Source organism: Elephantulus edwardii, unplaced genomic scaffold (genome assembly GCF_000299155.1).
Source record: "Elephantulus edwardii isolate Elephantulus edwardi_28Jun2011 unplaced genomic scaffold, EleEdw1.0 scaffold00226, whole genome shotgun sequence".
NCBI classification, from domain to species: domain Eukaryota; kingdom Metazoa; phylum Chordata; class Mammalia; order Macroscelidea; family Macroscelididae; genus Elephantulus; species Elephantulus edwardii.
The window spans coordinates 1,030,472-1,051,872 of NW_006399976.1; the positions used below are offsets into that span (position 1 = coordinate 1,030,472).

Genomic DNA, 21,401 nt, shown 5'->3' on the forward strand with positions numbered 1-21,401 from the left:
ATATTTATATATAAAAAAACAAACCCAAACAAACAACAAACTGATTTGGTCTCCCATTAAGGCTGTTACAGTCTCAAGTTATGTAAACCACGTACAGAGTTATCATCAAGTCAATTCGTACAAAAGAGAGGTGACCACGCTGGCCTCTCACGGGCTGGGCTGGGCAGCCCCCGGGAGGCAGGCCAGGTGGCCATACTGGCTGCTCCCTGCTTGGTTCCATGCACGGCTGGCGTGCTCCTTCCCTTGGGTGCTGGCAGAGTTCTGAATCCTTCTGGAAAGCTGACGGTGGAGCTGAAGTGAGGTGCCCAAAGCTTGGCTTCAGCAAGTCCTGCAGGCCCTCTGCATCTGCACTCTCCACACTGGACTATCTCAGCTTGACCAGCTACAGCCCTCAGCCGTTGGCCTGGCCTGGGGCAGGGGGCAGGCAGTATGTCGGGGGGTCCGAGTATCTCCGTTTGGTGCCAGGGGCCCGTTCTTCCTCGTCCAGGGCCTCGAGGACAGCCTGTGCGGGCAGCTCTGCGCCTGGAGTCACGTACACCGAGTGTACCAGGTCTGGGCGCCGGGCGGGCGGCTCACGGCGCCTTACGGGGACCCCAGAATCAGGGGCCTTAGGTGCCCAGCTGGGCAGGTGAGTAGGCAGGCCGGGCGGGAGCTTGATTTTGCCCATAGGCATGACAGGTGTGCGCCGGGGGGTCTTCACTCGGACTGTCGCGAAGGACGAGGGCCTGCGTCGGAGGGGCTGCTGCCGGGGCTACCACCGCGGCCACCGTGGGGAGGGGGCACAGGGTGGGTGTGCCGGGGCAGGGGAGAGTTGGCGCAGGGGGCCCTTGGGAGACAGATGGTGGTGTCAGCGCAGCTCCACGCTGTGGCCCCACCTCGCCCAGGTGGACAGGAAGGAAAAAAATCACACGCTACCTTAATACTGACCTTCCGCGGCCCCCCGCCCGGCCCGCTCCTCCAGCAGGCTTTCGGTGCTGGCCGATGTCTCCGAGTCCAGGTTCTCCTCGTCGGAGCCTCGTGGGTCCAGCTCTGGCAGCCGGTAGGTGATGTCCTCCCTGGGGGCAGCGTGGGAAAGGGCTGGAGTTTAAAGCTGCCCTGTGGGTCCTGTGTGGCCTTGCCCCACTCAGTCCTGAGCACACACCCTGGGTCTTTGCATATAGTCCCCTTTCCCCTTCTCCAGTCCGGTTCCTGCCTGATGGGCTGGCATCACTTGTGTGTTACTTTAAAATCAAGTCATAGAGAAGTGGATGCTATATGCTTATGCTGAGCTGAGGGGAAAATGAGAAACCAAACTAGTTTCTGTCAAGGTGACTGGTTGGAAGCAACCAGACTGTCTCTCAAGGGTTTTCGAGGAGCATGACTGGGATAATTGGGATGGGAGTGTTGGAGACAGTGCGATTGGCACAGGACAGAGTGGAGTTTAGGGCTGTTGTACATAGGGTCGCTATGAGTCGCAAGTGACTCGACAGCACATAACAACAACAACAACATGAACTTTTGAATGCAGATCACCAGGCCTTTCATCAGTGCTGCCTAGTGGGTGAGCGTGAACTCCTAACTTTTTGGTTAGCAGTAGCCAAACATTTAACTGTCCACCCATCCCATACCTGGGCTCTGATCACAGCAGGTCTGAGTCCTGGTCTACCCCTGACCCTGGCCTGGGTCCACTATGATTTTTATTGAGGCTTCTTCCTCTTCTGTTCTTTCAGAATTCACTTTGGATAACTTGTCACTAAGATGTTTGTCTCTCTGGAACAGAAACCTAAGGTATTCTTAACTCAAGGACTTTCTTGTTGAAACACAGCTTTGGGTCATCCTCCCCTAGAGGAGTCTTAGCTGTCAGCTTTATGGGAGTACACTGCCAGGCCTTTCTGCCACGGTGCCACAGGGCAGATTCAAACTCCCATCTCTCTTTAGCATCTGAGCAGGTAACTGTCTGCCTCACCCAGGGACTCCCCAGTGTCACTTTTAAGAGCCCTTTTATTTGACAGTCTGCTCCCTTAGCTGAGCCTGCCTTAAAAAGAGCTGGGCACTGCCTCTGCGAAGCTGCAGGCTACCCTGGGGTCCTGGGCACTGCCTCTGCCAGGCTACAGGCTACCCTGGGGTCCTGGACACTGCCTCTGCCAGCCTTTAGGCTACCCTGGGGTCCTGGGCACTGCCTCTGCCAGCCTGCAGGCTATCCTAGGGTTCTGTGGGCAGGCACAGACAGGGTCTAGGCAGTCAGGGCAGTTGGGACTGTGGGGACCCCCGTTTCCTGGGACAGGGCTGGTTTCTAGCCACCCTGGTGACCACAGGACACTTGCTTCTCCTCCTTGATGGACTGGATGCGCTCCATGAGGATCTCCTTCTCTCGGTCCTCGTTGTCCCCGGCTGCCACTACTGCCTCCTCCTCAGGTAACACCCCCAGCTCCTCCAGGCCGCTGCTGCTCGTCCGGGCTTTGGGGCTCTTGTTCTGGAAGAGATACTGTTGTTAGCTGCTGTCAAGTCGGTTCCGACTCACAGGAACGTGTGTGTGCAGAGTGAACTGCTCCACAGGTTTCAAAGCTGAGACACTGTGAAGAGTCACTATTTTCTCCGACTGTACTACAACCTTTCCATAAGCAGTGAGTGCTTAACCGTTTGCAGATTGGCCAGTGTCAGGGCCAGTGAGGTTAGTATCCAAGGAGGCTAAGGGCAAGGGTGTTGGAAGCAACTGGTTAGTTGTGATGTGAGGGATCGAGCACCCATTCTCCGAGAGGCTGGCCCCAGCATGCACATCCAGAAGGGTGGGGTGCAGTCTAGCCTACGAAGATCCCAGGGCCGAGGAGGCCATGCACGTCCGGCCTCTGGGGCTCTTGTTCAGGACCCCCTCGTAGGGAGACGAGAACCCCAGTTTGAAAGGCCAGAGCTGGGGAAAAGATGAAGGCAAGATGACCATGGGCAGTGAGGTGGGGGCTCAAGCTGGCCCACTGGACAGACTGGGCCTTGTCACCCCAACTTCGCCCGCTGGCTGGGAAAACTCCCCTGTATGTGGGGTGTGGCCAGCAAGACAGGGGTGATGATGAGCTCAGCCACCAGTAGGGGGCGCGGCACACCTACGCTCACCCCAGGGAGCCAGGTAATAGGCAGAGTGGAGGTGGCCAACCAGGTAGCTGGGAGTGGATCCCATCCCCACAGCGCAGCCCAGGCTCTTCTGCTTCCACTGGTGCGCCCATATCAGTGCCCGGGCTGCGTGGCACAACCCAGCACTCTGCCCCCTCGCCCCACGCACAGGTGCCGTCCACTCTTGGCCTCCTTGTCCCTTGTCCAGCACCAGCTCCCCTTTGTCCTCTGGCCCCCCCCATCCTTCCCCCCCCGGCCACACCCCAGTCCTCTGGCCCCTCCCAGTCCTCTGGGCACCCCCCCAGTCCTCTGGGCACCCCCCCAGTCCTCTGGCCCCCTCACCACCCTCGCTCACAGTGTTCTGCCGCAGCAGTGAGAGCCGGCGGAAGGCGATGCTCTCGGCCGCCTCCAGCTGGTTGATCTCCTCCATCTTCACTTTGTACTTTCGCATCTGCTCCTTGATCAGCATCTCGACGCACCTGCGCACAAGGCCGGATGGGGAGGGGGCTTCAGATGGGGCCAGTGCCGGCTGCCCCGAGGACGCGCACAGCTACAGCCCTGCGGGCCTGATCCACCTGCCACCCTCTGGACATTCTCTAAGCTGCGGTCAGGCTGCGAAGGGAGAGAACATGGTCCCTGTCCGCTGTGTCCGGAGCCAGCACTCACATGGTGGTCTTCTGCACATCCTTCATGCTGGTCAGCGGGTCCGAGGTGTCAGGGCAACGCAGCAGGCAGGGGGCAAAGATGATGGCCAAGGCGCCAGGCGACATGCGGTTCACGTCCTCGAGCAGGGCCACCCTGCGGAGACAGCCAGTATGAAGGCAGCACCCCTGGCTCAGGGAGCCGAGCTGGGACCTGAACCCTGGGGGGTGGTCCCCACCCCACGTCAGCCCTGTCTGGACTTGCAGGGAGGCGGGAGGGCCCCTGACCGCCCAGGGTAGGGATGGGGGACACTTGCTTCACAAGGTGGAAGATGAGCCGCTCTAGGGAGTTGTGATTGGCTTCTGGCAGGTGGTCCAGGACAGCGTAGATGGCAGCCAGCTGCTCCTGCTTCTCAGGCAGCTCCACCGCACGGAGGAAGTCATTGTACTGGGCAAAGGTCATGAGGGGCTCAGGCAGCTCCCGCAGCCACTGCTTCAAGACACCAGTGATGGCATGGATGGGGTAGTTCTCCAGCTTCACGGTGGTGGGGTCTGTGGGGGTGGGGTCAGGTGAGCAGAAGACTCACCTGTCCACACCCACCTGCTGGCCAAGGAGCATGCCTGTCTGCAGTGCCCACTATTCCCAAGCTCTGCCTATCTGCGGTGTCCATCCTTCCACAGCTCACCTGTGAGGCTCACCTATAACCAAACTCTGCCCACCTGTGGTGCCCACCCTGCCCACCACAGCAGTGCCTGTCTGTTTGGAGTGCCCACTATCCCCAAGCCTTTACCATGTGCAGTGACCGCACTGCCCACCATAGCAGTGCCCACTATGCCCAAACCCTGCCCATCACTGCAGTGCTCGCCCTTCCACACAGCCCACCTGTTTGCAGTGTCTGCCGGAGCTCCCGCGTGCGGCCGGCTGCTCCTGACTTTCGGTAGAGGCCCTCGGTGTACAGGCCATGCATCTCCACGTGTTCCAGAAGCTTCTCCAGCACAACAGGCACTGAGACCTTGTCACTGGTCAAGCTGTCCACGCACACGCCAAAGTGGCCGGGCTCTGCACCTGGCTCCACCTGCAGGGGGGATCATCTATTGCCCTCTAGACCCCTCCCTCTGCCCTTCCTGCAGGACCCCTGGGCAGGGAGCTCCAAGTCCCCATAGTCGTCACCCAGGCCACTGATGGGTAGGGTATTTCTCCCTCCCCTGGGTCCCCTGGAGAAAGCTGGCCCTGACACACACCTGGATAGGCTTGGTCTAGATGTGGTGATGGGCAAAGATAGGGTTCTGCTAGATATGGGATCACAAGTATGGGAGCAGCCCAGCCTGCTCTCCACACATCTTCACTTGCCCCTGCTAAGCACACTCCCCTTCACACTTCTAGGTGGCATCCCTAGGTACTTGGATGGAATGCGTGCAGTTCTGGAAGGTTCAATGCCCCCTGCTCCCCTCACCTTCTGCCTGCACGTATAGGAGCAGTAGGTCTGGATCTTGTGCACGCATTTCTTGTGGCAGGTCATCTTGCACACTAGGAAGACAGAGAGGGTCACAGGTGGAGTGGGAAGGTGGGTGGGAGGGGTGGGGGCATGGGGTGGGAATAGGGGACACATACTGGGGATCATGGGACATGCAGGAGGGGTCAGGGAACACTGGCTGGTCAGGAGCATATGGTAGGGTTGGGGCACGTTGGCAGGATAGGGGGCACACATGGGTGACTAGAAAAAGTCAGAGGTGCATGGTGAGGGACTAGAGCTTCAGTGGGGGTTAAGGTTCACACCGAGGAGGGGGTACTGGAGATGCGGAGTGGAGAGCTCTGGGGGTGTGCTGGGGTTAGGAGTCCGAGATGTGTGTGGTGGAAAGGTTGGGGGGCATACAGGATGTATATGGTGGGGGTCAAGAAGCATGGAGCGGGGAGGCCGAAAGGCTGGTGGTGAAGGTGGGGAATGTGTGGTGGGTGGTCTGTCTGTTGGGAGGTTGGGGGCCCTGAGGTGGGGTTGGGGCTGGCATTGGGGCGCTCACCGCTGCATAGCAGGGCCTTGTCCATGAGCCAGATGTAGGAGAGGCAGTGTTCGCACGACTGGGGGATGCTGACCTGGTAGCTGGCAAACACGTGCCCATTGTGCTGCTGTACCTGGAGGGGGGCAGGTGACAAGGGCTGAGTGGGGCCCTCTCTCCTCTCTGCACCCCACCCAAGACTGCGGTCCCAGGACCAGGCACCGGGGAGTCAGAGCTCAGACTGCTTGGGGCGGACACACACTCACAGCGCGATCCTGCTTCCACTTCTTCCGAGACTTGCTCTGCTGTAGGGAGAAGGGAGCAGAGATGCCTGTCTACGGGGCTGGAGTGACACCAGTGTCCCACCATGCCCCTCGGTCCGCTGATAACATCCAGAGACCTCAACTCCTTCTAGAGTGGGGGAACCAATACTCCAGCCCCAAGTCCAGAGAGTGCTGGAGCGAGGTGACAGGTCTGCCCAGGCCCACCTTGGGGGCCTCGAAGTCGCTCCTGGTGTGACCGCGGGTGAACTCGTCCAGCAGGGACTGGAAGAGGTTGAGCACCAGGTTGGTGTCCTTCTCGCCACGCTCTGCCGCCAGGTTGCTCACGACAATCTGGTAGTTCTCCATCAGGTCCTTGTAGCCCACGTGGATCTTCCCGTTCGGGCCAGAGTACATGGTCTTGAGGTTGCTGCGGAACTTCTCAGTCGCCTCGATGAACAAGCTTTCGATGGGGGTCTTTTGGGAGCGCAAGTCATTGATCTGAGAGGAGGGGACAAGCTGGTCACAAATCACTGCTTGCTCCAGGTTCCTCTCCGATGTCCCACTTGGGATAAAAATCCAGCCCACCAAGCCCAGTGCTGCTGATGCCGGGAATTTAGGATTTAAACAGCTAAAGTCTCTGAGTGGTGCAAATGATCAACAAGCTTGGCTGCTAACTGGACGTTTGGCAATTGGAGCCACCAGAGGTGCTGTGGAAGGCCTGGCGGGCTAAGTCTGAAAATTTAGCCGCTGTGAACCCAGTGGAGCACAATTTTACTCGAACACCTGTGAGGTGACATGTGTGCGTAGGGATCAACTCAATGCAAGTGTTTTGGTTTTGGTGTTTTGTTTTTTAAATTTTATTATTATTTTTTGTGTGTGTACACCGTCAAATCTGATCTGACTGGTACAGGAGGAGATTGCCCCTCCTTCTCCAGCAGAGCATCTGGTGGATTTGAACCATGTTCCTCTGGGAGTGCAGTGCAGCGTCTTGCCACTAGGCTACCAGAGCTCCCTTGGTTTTGGTTTTTTAATGATTATGGAGATTAAAGGGCTGGTGGGCTCTCAGCGTACCTTCTCTGGTGAAACCGAGATCTGTGTTAATTTTATGATTGGGTTACTTTAGTTCTTGTTGTTGTTGGTAGGTGCCATTGAGTCAATTATGATTCACAGCGCCCCATGAACAAAAGATCTGAACGTTGTTCTATTCTGCCCCATCCTCACACTTCCTGACACCCAAGAGTCCGTTGCAGCAGTCACTTTGTCAGTCCACCTGGTTGAGGGTCTACCTCTCCTTCGCCGACCCTCCAACCCTTCCCAGCATCATGTCTTTTTCCAAGGATATTAACTACTTATCAGATATGTGGGGATGCTGGAGTGCTAATGGTTATGTCCTTAGCTGTTAACTGGAAGGTTGCAGTTTGAGATAACCTACAGTGCATCAGAAGAAAGGCCTGGCAAGCTAGTTCCAAAAAAATCCACTCTACGGAGCTGAGGTCTATTCTGACACACAGGGTTGCTGTGAGCTGTGGTTTCACTAGACATGTGGGGGTGGATTCTTGTCTGAGGTGGTGGTGGTGGGGTCTGTCCTGGGCACTGCTGGATGCCAACAGTACCAACACTCTCCCATTTGTGACAGTCCAAAATATCTGCTGCTAGACATTCCCTTAGGACAGAACTGACCTCGCTGAGAAACACTCGCACCCTGGCTCCAGTGCACACAGGCCTGGAGGCCTGGCCATGCCCAGGGCCCAGGACTGTGCTGGGTCCCACAGGCTGGTTCTTTCCATGGTGCCTCTGCTATTGCAGGGTCCTGACCCATGAGCCTGTGAGAGGCTGGGCAAGTTCTCCAGTGGTGTGCTGTCTGCTGGACTCGCCCTGAGTGTCCACCTCCAGCCCACGTTGGAGGCAGCCACGTTTGTTTACAAGGGACATGTCTACTGTGGGTTCAACTCAAAAGATGATAAATCAAGACTAAGACTAACACTAAGACTAGCTCTGGGGCCTGTGAGCATGAACTCATTTGGAAAGAGATCTCTTGAGCTGACAGAGAAAGCACCACCAGCTGAGGCCCTGAATCTGAACTGGAGCCTCCAGAGCTCTGAGACAGGGAGCGCCTGCTCTGTGGTGTCTACGTGACCAGGGTGCGGTACCCGTGGAGGCGGCTCTCGAAAACTGAGACCCACGCTCACTGTTACACTGCAGGAAAATACCAACGCCTACAGGAACAGACTAGAAACTGTCTCCCACGAACGTGCCTCAGGTTTTACCCAAAGATCCAACCAGATGCTGTCGATTCCATTCTGACTCATGCTGCTCCCTCCCACCCTCCACGGGCTCTAGAGGGCTGTTGACGGCTCATGTATTGGAAGTAGATGACCAGGCCTTTCTTTTGAGGCACTTTTGGCTAAGCTAGAACTGCCAAACTTTTGGCCAGCAGGTGAGTGTGCTGAATCACCCAGGGTTGCCACAACCAGCTTGTGCCACACTTAAGGACAAGTATGTGGCTTCTGGAACACTCAGTGTGTTGGAATTCTGGACCCTGAGTTTCTGCTGCCCTGAGGCTGGTGGGGTACTGCTATGGGGTCAGTGGCTCTGGTCCAGCCAGACCCACCTTATTGAGCAGGAATTCATCCAGGAACTTGAGCTCGTTGGCGTTGGTGATCTTGCGGAACACTGACTCCCGCCACTTCTCCGACACTGTGATTTTGCCAACCTTCAGGTTCCGGTTCTTCTTCCCCCGGCCTCCTGCCTCTTTGGCAGGCTTCTCTCCTGCTGGGTGTCGGTGTTGCTGGCTGGAGGCGGCTGTGCGGAGGGGGCAGCAGGTGAGGGCAGAGCCTAAGGGGAGCACTCTGCTCGTGGCCTCGGCCCACAGCCCCTGGGGGTCTCTCGAGGGTCCATCCTCGGCCTCCAAGACTGTGGGTACCTACCTTCTGGATTCTTCTTTGTGGCAATGACTTCGGACCCAGTGTGCCCAGAACCTGTATTCTCAGCCTTCTCCCTGTTCTTATGCAGGAAAAGCCTCTTGAACGCAGACCTGCAGAAGGTGAGCGGGCCTGTTTATGGCTCAGGAAATGGACGGGACGTCCAGTTTTCTTGGCCAGCACTATGAAGGCTCATAATCTGTGACCGTGCTGAGCTGGAACAAAATGCTGCCAGAACCAAAACTATGCTGAGGTTACCTTGTTGCGAAGTAGCCAGCAGGCTGGCACAAAACCAAAAGGACATTCAGGTGTCAAAAGAACACTCGTGTGTCAAAAGGACACATGTTCTGCCAACCAGAGGCGTAGGGTCCGAATCCACCGGCCGCTCTCCCCCTGCGCGCTTTACAGCCCCTGCAGTCCTGCTGGAGGGTCAGCTGTGAGTTGGTTTCGACTCAATGGTGCAGAATGATGACAGTAACCTCCGCCCCATAAACATGCTGCTCCGTTAAAGAGCCGGCTAGATGAGATCCAACAGTCAACAAGGACTCAAATGCAAAAGATGAGACAATTAAGAGGGCAGGGAAACTGTACTGGACGTGAAATCAGCAGACTACAAGGAAAACGAACTCTGAAATGGAAAAATGTGATGAAGTCACTGAAAAAACTGTCAAATGGGAGCATAATTTGCTGTGTAAATACAGTAAGATATTATTTAAAAAGATTTGAATGGCAGCCTGCCTGAAGACTCAACAAAGCTGTCTTAAGAGAAACAGGATGGAAAATGCCTTAGCAGTTGAGGCTGGTCAGACCTGCCTCTCTGGACACATTTTCAGAAAGAACACTCACTAGCAGAGGACACTGTGAATGGTAGAGGGTCAGTGGGAATGGGGGAGCTCCTCAATGAGGGGAACAGACACTGGCCACAGATGCAAATGAGGATGTCAGGGTCTGAGCTGACTGAAGGCAGCTAGGAGACCAGAGTACTGAAGAGCAATGACATCAGTCTGGAGACTAAGGTGTGCCTGATTCAAGCCATGGTCTTCACAATTCCTCACTAGGCAGTCAGATAGTTGGATAATGACTAAGGATGATAAAAGAAGAATCACACTATCTCCTGTACCAGTCAGATCCAATTTGACGGTACACACATAAAAAATAAATAAATAAAAATGAAAAAAAAAAAAGAAGAAGAAGAAGAATCAATGCCTTTGAGTTGTGGTGCTGGAGAGAGTACTGAAGATACCATGGACTGACAAGAAAACAAACAGGTCTGTCCTCGAGAAGGTGAAACTGAGTTACTCCCTGGAGGCAAGAATTTTGAAGCTCTGTCTCACATACTTTGGGCATGTTGCCAGGAGGGATCAGTCCCTGGAGAAAGACATTATGCTTGGAAGGGTGGAGGGTCAGCTATGGGTTGGTTCTGACTTGATGGTACACAACAACAACAACAACAACAAACCAATTCACAGTTCCTGGTGCAACAAATAATTAAGTGCTTGGCTGTTCAAGTCCATTCAGAGGCATCATGGAAGAAAGGACTGGAATCTACTTTTGAAGTATGACCATTAATGACCTTATGGAACACAATTCTTCTTTCAATACTCCTCATGGATTCAACTATGTCTCCCCTAAAATAAAACTATGTAACAATGTAATATGGAAGTTCTGTAATGAACCTCTATGACTGACACCAAGCAGCTATAACAGGATTAAAGGTGGGATGCTATACCCTTAATCTCATAAGAAGCCTGATGCTGTAAGAGGAGTTTCCCTGGGGTGTGGGCTGTCACGTTTTGTCTTCTGACGTATGAGAGGACAGAGCACCACAAAGAATGACAGGAGCTGAGGCTCCTCCACACGGGAGGAGGCCAAGAAACACAGAGGTTTCCAAGGAAAGCTGGCCTTCCTCCAGCACCAACAGGGAGAAAGCCTGCTTCTAGGGTCAGCACCCAGAATCTGGACTTTTAAACTGTGAGAGAAAAAAAAAATCTGTCTGATAAAGCCATCTTCTCGTGGTATCTCTTACGGCAGCACTAGATAACTGAGACAGCAAGGGCTTTGGTTTGAGCTGTCTGTGGGCTCAGAGGAGGTGGCCCCGGTGGAGTGACTGGCCCGGACAGGGCCATGCTGCAAGTCTAGGCTGGAGGTGCAACGCACTGTAGGATCGTGCTTAATCTATGCCACTGATCCCTGAGTGGACCTGGACCCCCACCTCTGCTGCCTCCTTCACTCACTTGGAGTCAGGCTGGCTGCCCGGGGACAGCCCTGTGTCTGTGATGGAGGTCGAGTCACCTGACTTCTTCTTCTGGACTGCTGGCTTCTTGGAACTGGGCTCCCCATCCACGGATTCTGCTAAGGACTGTGAGGGAGTGGTTGGATGAGCAGAGGTAAAGCCAGGCCCTCCACGTGCCCCCACTCTTGGCTCCCAACCAGCCCTCTCTGCAGGGCTGTGAGGGTCTGTGCAGGAGACCCCAGGGGTATACGCCATGCTGGACACTGTACCTGAGTCCTGGAAGGAGATACGAGGAGGCTGGAGACATCACTTGTGGATAGGGAAATCCGCCTCTCCCTGTCGGACAACAGAAACAGGTTTATGTTCCAGGAACACAGTCCCGGGGTGGCGATTCTCACTCAGAGTGACTGCTCCCAGGGGGTACTTCTGAGTGTCTAGAACAGGGGTGTGGCTGGTATTTGGGTGGAGGCCAGGGATGCTGCCCAACACTCTACAGTACATAGGACATCCTCCACCACAATGTTCTAGAATCAAATGTCAATAGGGCTGAGGTAGAAAAACGCCTGTGTTAATTACTTGTGAAGACAATGTACCAAAACTTGAGATTGACCCCTACCTCACACCATACAATCTCCAGCCAGATTAGATCACCTAAGCCAGGGTCAGCCTCCAGCTTTCTGAGACTCTGCCCCCTCCCCACTCAGTATATGGACTGAAATATGGGCTGCATTCTAGGACTTCGGTAGGTCAGATGATTGTGGACACATGATCACCCCTTGGGGGCCAATGAAATTCCCTATGACCCTCGAGGAAACCTGATTGTAGCTGGAGACCCTGGTGGCTGTCATGCCTACTGGTGGGTACTATGGGCATCAAGCCAGTGGAGGCCAGGGATGGTGCTCAACACTGTAGCACAGAGAACGATCTAGAACCGAATGTGAGCAATGCTGAGGCGGGGAGCCCTGATTTCCCCAAAAGCCCTTGTGATTCCTTCTAAACGGTTTTTTTTTTGCCTGTGCAGTCAGTGTCAGATGTGTATGAGAGCTGTGTCTCTTTCTCAACGTAGCCAGCTTCCATGCCTGGGCTGGGGGACTCCTTGCGGGGTACAAATGATGCATGTACTTGGTTGCTAACTGAAAAGCTGGAGTTTTAAGTCCATCCAGAGGTACCTTGAAAGAAAGGTTTGGCTACCTAATTCCCAAAGATGAGTGATTACAAACCCTCCAATATCTACTTCCACTCTGGCACACACAGGGTCACTGTGTGTTGGCAACTGGCTCATTGGTGAGGAGGCAGGTCCAGTGAGAGGATGGTGGGACTGGGACTTTGCTCTGATGGGTTACCTCTAGTGGGGGCTGGGAGCTTCCTGTGTGAGCAAAGCCCTTGATTTCTGTGGGGGCTCAGGATCCTGCGTTGGGACTGCATACTCTCTGGACCTCTCAACTGCCTCAGCTCCCAAGGGTGCCCACAAGGCTGGGGGGCTCCTGAGTGTGGGGAGGCTTGAGGATTGTAAGGCTGGGTTTGGCTGCAGCTCCCTGCTGCCCCTTACCCTGACAAGGGTCCCTAGGCCTCACGCAAAGGTGGGCGCTGGGCTTACTCTGTGGGCCTGAGGGCAGCCGGGCGCCGCTCACTGAGGTCCAAGGACTGGCTGAGCATGGCGGAAGGCCTGGTGGTCACGAGCTTCTTGTCACGCCACAGCTCCACAGCGTTGGCCAGGCGCTCGGAGTCAGTGTCCCGGTGCCGCTGGATCTGGGCCGTGCCGCTGGGGCTCTCAGGCTGGTCCCGGGGGCTGGCACTAGACCTGCCCTTGTCCTTGGGGGTCTCTGGGGCACTGCTGCCCAGGGCCAGGCTGGTGGGCCGCTCCAGGTGCTCAGACCTTGGGCTCCCCTCCTGGCCATACAAAGGGAGCTTGCAAGCGGCAGCCTGTGACACCTCCGGGGGTGGCTTTACAGGGGACACAGGCTCGGCCCCCAGTCCTGCTTCTGAGGGGGTGCCCTCTTCTTGGCTTTCCTTCTGGTCTTCTGGAAGGATCTCCCTCAGCTCTGGGCCTGCCCTCTCGGGTGCATCTCTGAGGACCCCTTCCTCCTTACAGGACTGGATGTGCTTCTTCAGGAACTGCACGCGCTCCAGGCCCCTCTGCCACCGTGACTCCCGCTTCTCGCGGCTGCTGGGGGCTTTGTCGTGGCCCTCGGCTGGTAGCTTCTGGGCTGGGGTGGGCTTCTCTGGGGCAGGAGTCTCTGGCTGGGTGTTCGTTGTGGGGAGTTTGTCACTTGGCTGTGGGCCAGGCTCTAGCACGGCCAGGGGCTCAGGGTCCTCAAGTGGCATCTGTGTGAGTCTCTGCTCCTCACTAGCCCGCATGGCAGCTTCCTGGGCGGCAAGCAGGGCTTCCCGCTCCTTCTCCTCTGCTTTCTGCTTCTCCGAGACCATCTGGCTGAAGCTGTGGGGGGGAGAGGGAAAGGAAGACCCCCACCTCAGACACAAGTCTTCCCCCATTTCTGAGATGGTGAGGTCAGAGGGCAACTGGGAGGTGGCAGGAACAAGCAACACCCCTTGCTGCTGCTATTAGTCTGGCCTGGTTCACTGTCTGGGGAGGACGCCTCTTTTACTCTGGTGTAGGAATACTTGAGGGGCTGTTTGAGGCTATGTCCTAGCTGAACTCTCTGAGTGGGTTTTTGTTGTGTGGCCAGAGACAGAGACAGTGCCTAGGTTTCTAGTGGGGTCAAGACTTTGTGCTATCAGGAGCTGAGGAGTGGTCAGGAAGGGGTGTGCATGCACATCTTGGAGCTTGAGGATGCTTGTACAGGGGCGGGAGCCTGGCGGGGTCTTTAGATGACCTATCTCTCAATCTTAACCCAGGTATCTGGTGACGGATTGGTCCAGGCCCAGGACGGTCAGCTGTGCAGAGGTCCCTGGCTGACTGGAAGTTTCCTCAGCAGAGTCTGGTTCCTGTCACCTGATGTCCCTTGGCTGCACCAGCCCTTCCTAGAAAGGCCTCTTAGTATTTCAGGCAGGTCTTTGGTCCCAGCTTCCAGCACATTCTGGAATGTTCTACTCACCTCTTACGCTGCAAGTGGCCCCGACAGAGGCTCTGTAGACGGATGATGCTCTGTCTCCGGCGCCGGTAGGCTGTCCTCTGTCGGTAGCCTCTCCACGCGGCCTGAAGGAACACGGCCGCCTGTGTCCTCTCCAACGCCCGCCGGACTCGGTAGGAACGCCAGCAGGCCTGAGGTGGGGGGTGGAGTGCATGATCAGGACTGAGTCTCTGAATCTGGACAGCCCCCAACACAGCCCTGGGGCCCTACGGTACCTGGATGGTGACGGCTGCTCGCTTCATCTGCAGGAAGTGCCGGCGTTCCAGAACCATCCGGAACCAGCTCTGCAGCAGCAGGATCTTGCGCACGACCTCCCGGTGCAGTGTCTCCTGCAGCGCCTGCCGCTCCAGCTCCTTCAGGAACACCTGGCCGGAGGTGAGGGCCGGGCGGGGGAGACGGTCAGCTGGCAGCCCACCCTGGGAAGGACACCTGGGCAGCGGGCATGCTGACTGACCAAGGGGACCAGAGGTCAGAACTTGTGTCGCGTGGTCCCACAGTTCTGCTGGGGAATAACGTGTCGGGCCCAGGAATCCCACTTCCTGCACGGACTGCCTTACCCTTAATGGGTGAAACAGAGAGAGGTTCGGGGCCAGGAGCGGACCTGCATGTGGCTGAGAGGCCTGTGCGTGCTGACCTTGGTTTTCCCGATCTGGTAGTTCTTCTTGTCCACGGCCATCTTCTCCAGCAGTGAGGAGATGACCTCCCTGCAGGGTGGGGCATTCTTGGGCAGCAGCACCTGAAACTGCTCCGTGAAGTCCTGGGGTTTGGATGAGAAGAGAGGGTCTGAGAGAACATTCCCTGCAATGACAAGGAGCCGCACCCCGAGCTCCAGTGACTCCCTGGCAGTGGCTGCATTTCCTAGGCCATGGTTTCCTGTAAGAGTCTTTTAACTAATCTAAAGTTTATAGACTTGCTGAAACAGTCCAAATCTCTGTGGATGCCGAGGGCACATGTCCCCCTTAAAAAAAAAAAAAAAGCCCAGCCTAAAGAAAATCACATCATACAAATAATTTCCTGCCTTTTTTCTTCATTTCATGAAACTGATACTACAAAATATTTTTGCGTCTGACCAATTTCACTGAGTTCTTGCTGCTGCCGCATGTGCTAGACATCATCCCTCAGAAAACAAACAGAAAAGTCACTGGCCACCATGCTCAGTAAAGCAGAGGATCAGGGAAAAAAAGAGGCAGACCGTGGACAAGATGGGCTGACACTGTGACAACACCGTGGGTTCGAGAGCAGCGAGGAGGTGCAAGACCACGGAGGGTTCCTTCTACTGAACAGAGTCCCTGTGAGCCACTCACTCAGTGGCAACAAACTACACAGTATGTAAAACCTGGTGTTTTAGCTATTTGAAGTGTACAAGTGAGAGGCACTAACATACCAATCCTAGTTCCAGAACTATCTAGTTCCAGACTATTCTCAAACAGCATCAGCAACCCAGTTCTCATTAAGTAGCTCAGCCTTGATCTTTCAGGCTCTGGTTTGAACCATGAATCTGGTCAACCACGAATGAACTTTGTCTCTACGCATTTGCCCAATCTAGACACATCACAAAGACACAATCAAGCGATACGTGTCAGCACTCAGCACTCATGTTTTTATCACGTCCTAACACGCATCAGGTGGTGTTCCATCGGTGCTGCGGCTGGAGGGGCATTCCATGCTATGGATGGTCCACCCTGTGTTCACTCATCTGCTGACACGATGTCTGCCCTGCTTCTACCTTTTTGCTGTGTGAACAGGGCTGCTCTGAAGACTAGTGGACAAGTGTCAGGCCGAGTCTATCCTCCCATCTTCTGGGTACAGACCCAGGAGCGGAGCTGCTGGTTCCCATGGTAATTCTAGGTCTGACTTTCTCAGAAATCCCCAAACAGGATGTGTCTTTTAAGCAAATAGTCATTTTAAATACTTCAGAGTTAAGTGTTAGGAAAACACCCCAGTGATTCAAGGCCACATGGGCCTCGTGCTGGCGTCGACACGTTGCCATGCCCTCCCACCCTGGCTCTACACTCGCCAGTGTGTGGTGGGACACGGGGCTCTCACTGTGGCATGAAGTGAGGTGCAGAGGCATCTATGGTTATAAACACTTGAGGTTTGGGAAGGTACAATTACTGGCATCAAGTGGGTGGAGGCCAAGGATACTGCCCAACAGCCTACGGTGCATGGACAGCCTCTCTTATGGATAGAATGGTGTCCCCCAAACGAATATGTCCAGGTTCTAACCCAGGTACCGGTGACCATGACCCTGTTTGGAAATGGGGTTTTTGCAAATGTCACCATTAGGCTAACACGAGGTTGCACTGGCGTAGGGCGGGTCCTAGTCTTGTATATGAGGGAAGGTGGCATGGAGAGACAGAGGAAGGACGTGACTGCACAGGCGCTTGGACGTGTGTGTGAACGTGCGCGCATGGGCAGGTACCTGGAAGGTGTACTTGGCGCTGTAGCCCGACCTCCGGATGCGCACGGTCTCCAGCATGCCCGTGTAGCGCAGCTGCTGCAGAACCAGCTCCTCGTCGAAGCACAGCTCTTTCTGGAACGGTGTGGGAGGGAGCGGTCAGGGAGTGTCCATGGCTGGGAAGAACCGGATGGGGGCTCGTGTCCCAGGTGGAATCCCAGCACAACCACTGTGCATGATTCTCTCCGAGCCCTGAGAGCTGCTGTGCTCGTGCAGTCTCTCCCTCGAGCTGGTTATGGTCTTGACCCCACATCCTCTGTGAAGGCCATCAGAGGTGGGAGGCCACCCCAGGACCCTGGCCCACGCCAGACCCATTTTCCCACAACGCTCACCTTTTCGGCATTGGAGCGGACACAGCGGATGAAGAAGGGCTCTGCCTTGCCCAGTGCCTCCAGGAGCTTGTTGAGGGACGTCTAGGGAAAGACAGAGAAAGTTCTGTGTTGAGCTGGGCCAAGATGCCCCACGAGCACACTGCTTGCCAAAGGGGATACAGGTCCCAGGGAGCAGGACACGGCAATTGTGAAGTCACAGATTCTGATCAGAGACTGTGCTACCCTGGGGAGCCTCTGTGGGGTTGTTAGTGGTGCCCTCACTGCTAAGATCCAACACCTCCCCTGTGTCTCTCACCTGCCATCTCAGGTGGATGTGGGAGGGCCACAGGCTTTCTGGGGAATTAAAAAAGTCTTGGCTCTTGAAGTTATCTTTAAACCAAATTTAAGTTGACCTTAATGAAGAGATTATGTCTGTCTTAAGTTCTCATGATGCTCCTTGAAAGGGTAATTTAGGTGAGATGTCAAATTGACAAACTTTGCAACAACAACTTGAAAGGCTGGATAAGAAGCTTCAGGAGAGGTGAGCATCTGCAGACAGCAGTGGGGTGAATGGGCAGAGGGCAGTGACAGTGTGTACTGTCACTGAATTGTGGGAACAGCTGGATTAGTGTAGGAGAGAAAGAGAGAGAGAGGAAGGTGGGGGGGAGAGTGTGTATGCGTGTGTGTATGTGTGAGGGAGAGAGAGTCGGGTACGCAAAATGGTCCATTCTTTCCCACAAGGTCATAAGAGCTCCCCCAGGTTTAAAAATAGGTGAGAGTGGGGACAGACCTTAGACGGAGGAGAGTAGAAAGGAATGAAAAAGCAAATGGTAAGTTTGATAGCTGCTGTCCCCTCTAAAAACATGTCTCCATATTTCCTAGAAGCCAGGGTGGTGGTGGTGGTGGTGGGGGGGAGGAAACATGACTGCATGACTTCTTGGTGGCATCACTGGCCAGTGTGCTGGGCCAAGCGGCATGTGACCCAGCGGTTGTCACCAAGGGCGATCCTGCCCCAGAGCATACTGGGAAAAGTCTGCACATCTCTGTGGCTATCAGGATCGGGGGGAGGGCATGCAGTATTGGCCTCTAACAGATGGAGACCAGGGATGCTGCTTGACATCCTACAATACACAGGATAGCCTCGACCACAAGGAACCACTGGGACCAAATGTCAGCAATGGTGAAGTGGGGAAATGCGCTAATTATTTGTGGGATGGGAGGTTAGAAGCAAGTTCGCTCCCTGCCTCACACCACATACCAGAGTGAATTCCTGAGCCACTGGATGGTATGAACCCAGGTGACCCTCCACTGTCTGGAACTTCCTCTTTATCTCCCTACTCAGCCTGTATATTTAAATTGTAGAGCATCCTAGAACTTCAGCAGGTTGGATAATTAGGGGATGTAGCGCCTTTGAAGGTCTACAGAGTTCCCTGACCCAGGGGTTCTCATTTGATGTGATTCTACCCCAGGGAACACTTGGCAACATCAGTAGATATATCTGGTTGTCACCACTGGAGGAGTGGGAGTTACTGGGATCACGTGACCAATACTCTATGGTGCACAGGACACCCCACCCCACAGCAGCAGTGATGAAGTGGGGAAATGCTGCATTGTTGAGAGGGCGGTGAAGAACTGGCCCAATGTCTACCTCATGCCATAGATCAGATTAAATTCTCAATGGTTTAGACAGTTTAAGTCAGGGGACCCCTGGCTTTTGGGATCTTTTCCCCTTTCACTCTGTCTGTGTACTGAAATGTGTGCAGGGTCCTTTGGTAGGCCAGAAAATCAGAGGTCACAAAGCCAGCTGGCGGTCAGATGAGTTCCCTAACCAACGTGCTGACCACAAGGTTCACTCCTGGGGGTAACTCTAGTCATGTTCTCTAAGATAGTGGTCATGTCTGCGAACCTTTCTGATTGCCACAACTCAGAGGAGTGGTTATTACTGGCAGTGATCAGAGAGGGACCAGAAATACTGCTCAACATTCTGCTGTGTACAGAGTGACCGCTACCCACAGAGAATGTTCCAGAATCAAAGGCTCGCAGTGCCACTGTGTAGCATGTGCGTGAGCTGATGGCGTTGCAGATGGTCGACGCCGAGCCACGTGAGCGGTCCTGGCTGAGCACCACCCTGCCTCAGTCTCCCCCTGCCGACACACCTGGAACTGTGCGCTGATGCTGGGCGGCTTCTTCTTCTTATGCAGGTGCAACAGCGACTTGGTGGTTCGGTCGTGCAGGGTCATGCTGATGATGAGCTTCAGGGACTTGGAGTCCAACAGGTTCTAGGGCAGAGGCATGGGGGCTGGGGTCTGGCCTGGCCTCCACCGTCCCAGTGGGTACCGGGGCACAGCCCTGAGCCACAATCTCGTCATGGACTCTGAGGTTCGTGGCCTCACTTTCTGAGGTCGAAAAGAAGGGCCTGCTGGGTGTGGGGTGGTGTGGGAGGCTGGCTACAGCCTCTCGGATGGCCCCGAGGATGCCCTGTCTTCTCTCTCTGTCAGGGTTGCCAAGAGCTGCATTTCAGCTATGAGTCAAGATTTACTCTCTCAAATGAGTCAAGGAGGATCTAGCCCATCTGTGCTGCCCACAGGCCAATCTGGGTGACCATAGGAGCCAGCATTACCCAATGTACTGATGAAACTGAGAGACTGTTCTAGAAATATCTCTAAATTTATAGGGAGAGAAGTGGCTAGGTAGAGCTCCTGGCTGCAAGGGTCTCCCCTCCTAGAGATTCCTGGGAGGGTCTGTGGCTGTGTGACACCTCTGAAGAGGTGACCTGTGACCAATACTAGACCAATAAGGTCTGAGTGCTCCCTCCTTCCATGCAACTCTTGTGCTAATACCCCCACTTCAGGCTTGGCTTCCAAGAAACCCAAAGACAGCGCCAAATCATTTTAGTATGGGAAACTGGGGGACAAAAGTAAATAAAATTGGGTGAGTGGGGAATCCTTATGAAGAGGAAGGTGCCCAAAGGGCTGAGAAGTGACAAGTGTTTCCCCCCGGTTTTCGGATAACGACTCCAGCCTGGGGTTGTCCAGACATCGTTTCTCGGCCAGCCGCGCATGTTTACCTTGGGAATGATCTGCTTTTGTTTGATACCTTTACTTTTCCTGTCAAAATATTAAAAATGGTTTTGTGAACAAGAGGAGGAACAGGGTGTTGTTGGTATTTGTTAGTCGAGCAAGCCACGCCCTGCGGGTTAGACCAAGCGAGAGAGCAGAGAGAGAAGAGAGGAGGCAAGTGCAACAAGGCCGCTGCCAACCCTGGGCCCCTGGATGGCTGTGTGTGCTGCCTAACGCCGCTGCCAGCCTTCCCTGAGCGGACATGCATGTGGTCTGTGGGGAAGGGGACCATCCAAGTCTCCAGGGAGAAACAGGCAGACTTTCCTCCTCACACACCAAAAAACCCCTGGCGTGGCTGCCGCCTTCGATTCAAGGTGGCCCCATGCGAGCCAGAGTAGCTCCTGGGCTGTGTGCCTGGCTGTGATCCTCAAGGAAGGGGTCCCTGAGTAGTGTTAACAGTGATGCGCTCCAGTATTAGCTGGAAGGCAAGTGGTTCGAATCCACCCAGTGGTGCTTTGGAACCAAGGCCTGGCCACCTGTTTCTGAAAATCATATGGATCGTTTTACTTTGCACAAGTGGGGTCTTTGTGAGTTGGAAATAACTTGATGGCCAAAGGGAAAAACTCCCCAATCTTTCTGGTGGCAGCTTGCCGGGCCTTTCTTCACAGCACCAAAGGGGAGAGGTTAGGTGTGAAATGCTAACGTTTTAGGTCAGGGGGTGAGTGAAAGCCTTTGAGTCATCCAGGGATGGCCCCTCTACCCAGGTGTGGTGAAACAGGAGGTGGCAGGTCTTAAAATTTGGTGATGGGGACGAGCACACTGGAGCATCAAGAAATTATGAGCATGGACATAGCAGTGATGGTTACACAACATGCTGAATGTATATGGAGAGGTGGGAAGCCTCAACTGGGAAATGGTACATTGGTTGTTGTGAAGGGCTGTCGAAACGAGTACCACTCACAGCAGTCCTATGAACAATCGATCTGAACTCGGTCCTGCGCCATTTTCATCCTCGACATGTTTGAGTTCACTGCCGCAAGTACTCTATCAATCCATAGTGTTGAGGGCCTTCCTCTCCTTCACTGACCCTCCACCTTCCCAAGCTTAATGTCCCTCTTGAAGGGATAGCCTCTCTTAGCAACATGCCCAGACTATGTTAGACAAAGCTTTGTCATATTGGCCTTTAAGGAGCACCCTGGCTGCATTTTCTCGTTTGTTCTTTTGGCCATCCATGGGATATTCAATACTCTCCTTCAATACCACAGCTCAGAGGCATCAATTCTTCTCCTGTCATCTTTTTTCACTCCACCTCTCACCTACACATCAGGTGACCGGAAAGACTGGTTT

General features: G+C 54.7%; 1 protein-coding gene across 1 annotated transcript in view; it reads right to left on the reverse strand.

Moving 5' to 3' along the window:
- Positions 1–391: 391 nt before the first annotated feature.
- MYO9B (myosin IXB) overlaps positions 392–21,401 on the reverse strand; it is an 82,927-nt gene continuing 61,917 nt past the window's right edge. Inside the window, 25 exon segments of the mRNA XM_006898320.1 lie at positions 392–739; positions 741–826; positions 928–1,051; positions 2,300–2,423; positions 2,817–2,887; positions 3,437–3,560; positions 3,748–3,879; positions 4,040–4,274; positions 4,606–4,798; positions 5,177–5,250; positions 5,742–5,853; positions 5,984–6,022; positions 6,206–6,478; positions 8,592–8,782; positions 8,908–9,014; positions 11,136–11,260; positions 11,404–11,470; positions 12,732–13,571; positions 14,191–14,357; positions 14,442–14,591; positions 14,861–14,983; positions 16,649–16,759; positions 17,017–17,097; positions 19,152–19,274; positions 20,063–20,102. Coding sequence (XP_006898382.1) covers positions 392–739; positions 741–826; positions 928–1,051; positions 2,300–2,423; positions 2,817–2,887; positions 3,437–3,560; positions 3,748–3,879; positions 4,040–4,274; positions 4,606–4,798; positions 5,177–5,250; positions 5,742–5,853; positions 5,984–6,022; positions 6,206–6,478; positions 8,592–8,782; positions 8,908–9,014; positions 11,136–11,260; positions 11,404–11,470; positions 12,732–13,571; positions 14,191–14,357; positions 14,442–14,591; positions 14,861–14,983; positions 16,649–16,759; positions 17,017–17,097; positions 19,152–19,274; positions 20,063–20,102 — 4,060 coding nt within the window.